This window comes from Ursus arctos, unplaced genomic scaffold (genome assembly GCF_023065955.2).
Source record: "Ursus arctos isolate Adak ecotype North America unplaced genomic scaffold, UrsArc2.0 scaffold_31, whole genome shotgun sequence".
Lineage (NCBI taxonomy): Eukaryota > Metazoa > Chordata > Mammalia > Carnivora > Ursidae > Ursus > Ursus arctos.
In genome coordinates this window covers 9119577-9124058 of record NW_026622997.1, presented here as the reverse complement: position 1 = coordinate 9124058, position 4482 = coordinate 9119577, and the positions used below count along the sequence as shown (strand labels likewise).

Sequence of the window (4482 nt, the reverse complement as noted above, 5' to 3'; positions counted from 1 at the left end):
AGCCTGCTATATCTGAAAGATAGCAGGTGAAATTTTTGTTTGTGTGTTTAATTTATCGTATTTTGGAAAATCCAATAGTTCTGCAGAAATTACATTTTAAAGGATCCACATCGCAAGCTTATGCTACTTTGGATATTCTGAATTATGAGCCGTCATGGGCCAACATGCCCTTCTTGCAGAAATATGTATAAGACAGGGAAGGACACAAAGCCTTACGAGCTTAAGGGACTTGGTTTATCATTAATTTTAATTTATCCCATTGTTTCAGCTTCCTTCCTGCAGCAAAGAATCAAAACAGGATTTGGGATGGGCAAGGGATACATCTTTCTTTTGTAAAGTGAGGAAAGTATATTCTAAGCACAGGCTCATTTCAAGTGGATCAATATTAGCAAAGAATACCTATGGGCATTGATGCCTTTTTAACTATCCTTGCCTGACTATTATTTGGAAAGTGTTCAAATTTTCCGGAAAGTGTGTACCCCGGTTGGAGGAACACTGGCCCAGTGCACAGGGTTAGCAATAAGAGCTGGAGTAGAGGGAAGAGCAATTACTGGTCCAGGCCGGGGGGCTCCTGCCTCCCCTTCGGCTCCATGGAGAGGACATCCTTCATCGCTGCCGTGAGGCAGGTGAACTTGGCTTGCCAGGGGCAGCCAGGACAGAATGGAGAAAACTGTTAGATGTTACATTATCAAGCATTAGAAACAAAAACAGAACCTGAAAGGTAGCTAAACCAGAGAGGCATAATAGACCACACCAATTCTCAGAGGAGCAAAGGGCAGAGAGGGGTAGGCAGGCACAGCTGACGCAGAGGGGCGGGAGGAACAAAAGGCAGGCAAGAGGAGCTGGGACAGATTTGTGGTCAGTCTAGATCAATTCAAGTGCACTGTGGTTCTTTTTGCCAGCCCTCCACTGGGAACCCCAGAGCTCAGGCTCCTGGCTCCCCAGCTTGCAGCTTTGTCTTACAGAAGGAAAACTGTTTAACCTTTATTTATGAAGTGCTAGAAATACAGTCTGGCTTCGACATCTTTGTGGCTCCGGCACCGCCTGAGGCTCTCCAGGCTCACGTTCTCGTCCCCGCGTCTTATTTTTCTTAGACAAACCAGATGGTGCCAGGCATTTGCACCTGAGCCGTCCCTTCCGCCTAGAATGCTCTGCCTATGGGTTCATAAATTATTGCTTCTGAGCCTTCTTTCTCCAGCATATTCATCCCACCTCACCCCTTAGAATGGAATTTCTCAAAGTGGGCTCCACTACTGTGTCAGGATTATCTGAGATTTTTGTGGGGAAAAAGAGACTATATTGCCAGGCAAATCTGGAGATCGAGATTTCAAATCTGTAATATTGGAACCCCTGTGACCACACATAGGAACGTGCACGTCTGTGAGCTGCCCATGTGCTCTTATGTGTTCTAAAGCTTGCAATCCATCACTGCTATGTCCCTCAAATTCATATCTTGAAATCCTAATCCCCAAGGTGATAATATGTGGAAGTGAGGCCTTTGGGAGGTGACTGGGTCATGAGGATGGAGTCCTTATAAAAGAGTGCCCTTATTAAAAGGACCCCCAGAGATCCCTTGCACTTTCTGCCATGGGAAGACACAGGGAGAAGACAACCTTGATCTTGGACTTTCGGCCTTCAAAGCTGAGAAATAAGTTTCTGTTGTTTATAAGCCACCCAGGCTGTGGGTTTTTTTTTAATGCAGCCCCAGTGGACTAAGAGAAGTGGTGTGCTGTCAGGGACTTTCTCAGAGTCCCTGGACTTTCTTCACACTTCTCCTGTCGCACTCCCCCATCACATCACAATTTCTTTCTGTACTTGCTCGTTCCCACTATTCCCTGAATTCTCAAGAAGAGAAATGCCCTCATCTTTGTTAACTCCACACCAAGCACAATGCCTGGTACATAGTGGTACTTATGCGTTCTTCTTCTTTCCTTTCTTCCGTTCCTTCCTTTCCTTCCTTCCTTTCTTTCATTTCTTTCTTCCTTTCTTTCTTTCTTTCTTTCTTTCTTTTCTTTCTTTCTTTCTTTTCCTTCTTTCTTTCTTTCCTTTCTTTCTTTCTTTCTTTCTTTCTTTCTTTTTCTTTCTTTTTCTTTCTTTCTTTCTTTCTTTCTTTCTTTCTTTCTTTCTTTCTTTCTTTCTTTCTTTCTTCTTTCCTGCCTTCCTCTCTTTCTTTTTCTTCCTTTCTTTTTCTTTCTCTGAAATATATATATTTTTTTTATTGAACAGTAAAGCACAATTGTAACACAATTTTAAGTGTTTGTAAATTAGGTCACAAAAGGGGTGCAAAATCTTTGCCGTATAACTATTATATTCATACAGCTAAGGTCATTCATCAAATTTTACACCAATACAAACAAGACTAGTCTATGATTCAAAGTAGCTCAAATCTAACAGCCAAAATGATATTAGTGGATCTCTTATCCTATTTAACATTTTAACATTACTTCTAATACTAAATTTCTTGCCGAATGGAATCTACAAACTAAATTTTTAGAAACTGTCAAAGAGTGATTAAACACTACGAACCAAGTAGTTCGGTTAACAGAACATTCAGGGAGACGTGGTGACAGAACATACTGAGAAGGTGTCGGGTAATATGCATGCACTTTATTTATGAGTTTTATACTAATTCGCTCTAAAGGGATTTTGCAAAAGGTGGTCTGCTGGGTACTACAAATATACCTTGAGACTGAACCCTTTGTAACTATTCTCTTCTAGATGTGGTTGACATAAGATTAGTCACATTTCATCTACTCTCATATATAAATTCTCCAAAAGATCTAGTCTGTGCCAGAGATCATGCAAATCTGGAGTAAAACCATTTGGAGCTGGTTCTACCGTATGCCAAGTACTTTTCCTCTCCTATTTCCATTTTTCTCAAAATTTCCTATTACAAATATATAACCAGAGCTCATCTTTTTAGATACCAAGTGGGTTATTTTTTGCAAAAGGAAGTTTTTATCAACAAACCTTCCCAATCTGACAATTCGGTGGCAAAGAAAAGTCTTCATATGTATAGCCTCTGTTTTCAATTGAGTAAAGAGAAACCAACAATCTTATCTTAATACTAAGGTGAGCTCCAACTGCGAAAGCATCCCATTTGGGTTAAATTTCAACAATTCAAGCTCAGGTTATTCTCACAGATGATTAACTATTACAATTACTTTTACAAATGTGAAACCAGTATTTTTTTTCCCTAGGGGAAGGGAATAGGAAGGAAGAAGTGCATGGAGAAGAGACACAGCACAGTGGACAGGGTACGCACAGCTGTATAGTCAGCACATGATTTTGGTCACTTTTCACAATACAATGGCTATTTTCTTGTATCTCTTACTGTGCCTATAATAAAAGAAAGTGCTACACCTATAAATCAAAGCGAATTTGACAAAACATTCACTTTCAAGTTTTATAAATATATGCATTTCTAATTATAAAGTCTCTATGAGACATTTGCATGTTTACATAGACTAACATATATCACGCAAGCTCATGGATGTCTTCTGTTACACTCCTGATTTTGCCTAGATCTGACATTATCTTCATAAATATTCAATTAAGCCACAAGCAAAATTACTGTAATTTTTGAATGTATCCAAGTTTTAAAGAAAAGAGAAAGATCATCAGAAGGGATGTCAATCCCTTACTTTCTTTGGCTTTTTGTGTCAGTTGTTTGAAAAACACTAGAAGCTGACATGAGGTTTTCTATATATTGTCCGAGAACTTGGTTTTCTGATTTTAGCTTCAGAATTTCTTTGCTAACTGCATCTACTCTTGCTGACAGATCTTCAAGTGTGTGTTGAGGTTCCCACACTTGATTAATAAGTTGGGTTTTTTCCTGCAGTTCCACCTGATTTTCAGCATCAACTGTATACATGATGGCATTCATCATCTCCAGTAACAAACTTTTGGGCATTGGGTACGAAATCCTTGACGAATGGTCTGCCGTTGGAGATGCTGGCAGTGGGAGGGTTCTAATCAATTGTTCTTCAGTGGTCAGGGTGTCCCTAATAAAGGATACAACTGATAGAAGAAAAGCATCCTCAGTGTTCCCGTGGGTATCAGTGAGCATAATGCTCTCAGATTCGAAGACAACCACTTGCTGGTTCTAGAATTAAGCTAACTGGCTCTGCAAGGTGCAAAGATGGACCTATGCAGGAAGCTGTGGCGAAACATCTTGCGGCATAGGTCCAGCCTCAGTCGAAGGACTTTTGCCAACTGGTCAGGATTGTCGGGGACAGTGATGACGTCTGCTATGGTAAAGGTGTGTAATGAGGGGGGCTCTGGACTGCCTCCCAGGGCGCAACTATCACAGTGAAAATAAGCATTCACACAGCCTAGACTGACTGGCCTCCAAGACTTGCCTGTAACGTGTGCAGTTTATTGGATTCCTTGTGGGGCAGTGACAATAATGAAGGACCTAACACCCATTCCCCTTTCTTCTTCAGTATCTGAATTTTTGGAAGGCCACAAGGTACCCAGCTG

The 4482-nt window shown here is 40.8% G+C and overlaps 1 protein-coding gene across 2 annotated transcripts; it reads right to left on the bottom strand.

The window, feature by feature from the left end:
- Positions 1-3640: 3640 nt before the first annotated feature.
- On the bottom strand, positions 3641-3931 carry LOC113264233 (short coiled-coil protein B-like). 2 transcript variants are annotated; one of them, XM_048225788.1, is made up of 2 exons: positions 3878-3889; positions 3641-3793 (listed from the first exon to the last, which is right to left on the bottom strand). In XM_048225788.1, the coding sequence occupies exons 1-2, from the start codon at positions 3887-3889 to the stop codon at positions 3641-3643; spliced, it is 165 nt and encodes a 54-aa protein (XP_048081745.1). The 2 variants fall into 2 exon arrangements, with proteins under 2 accessions (XP_048081745.1, XP_026366929.3); XM_026511144.3 differs by having other exon boundaries at positions 3641-3931.
- Positions 3932-4482: the final 551 nt, after the last annotated feature.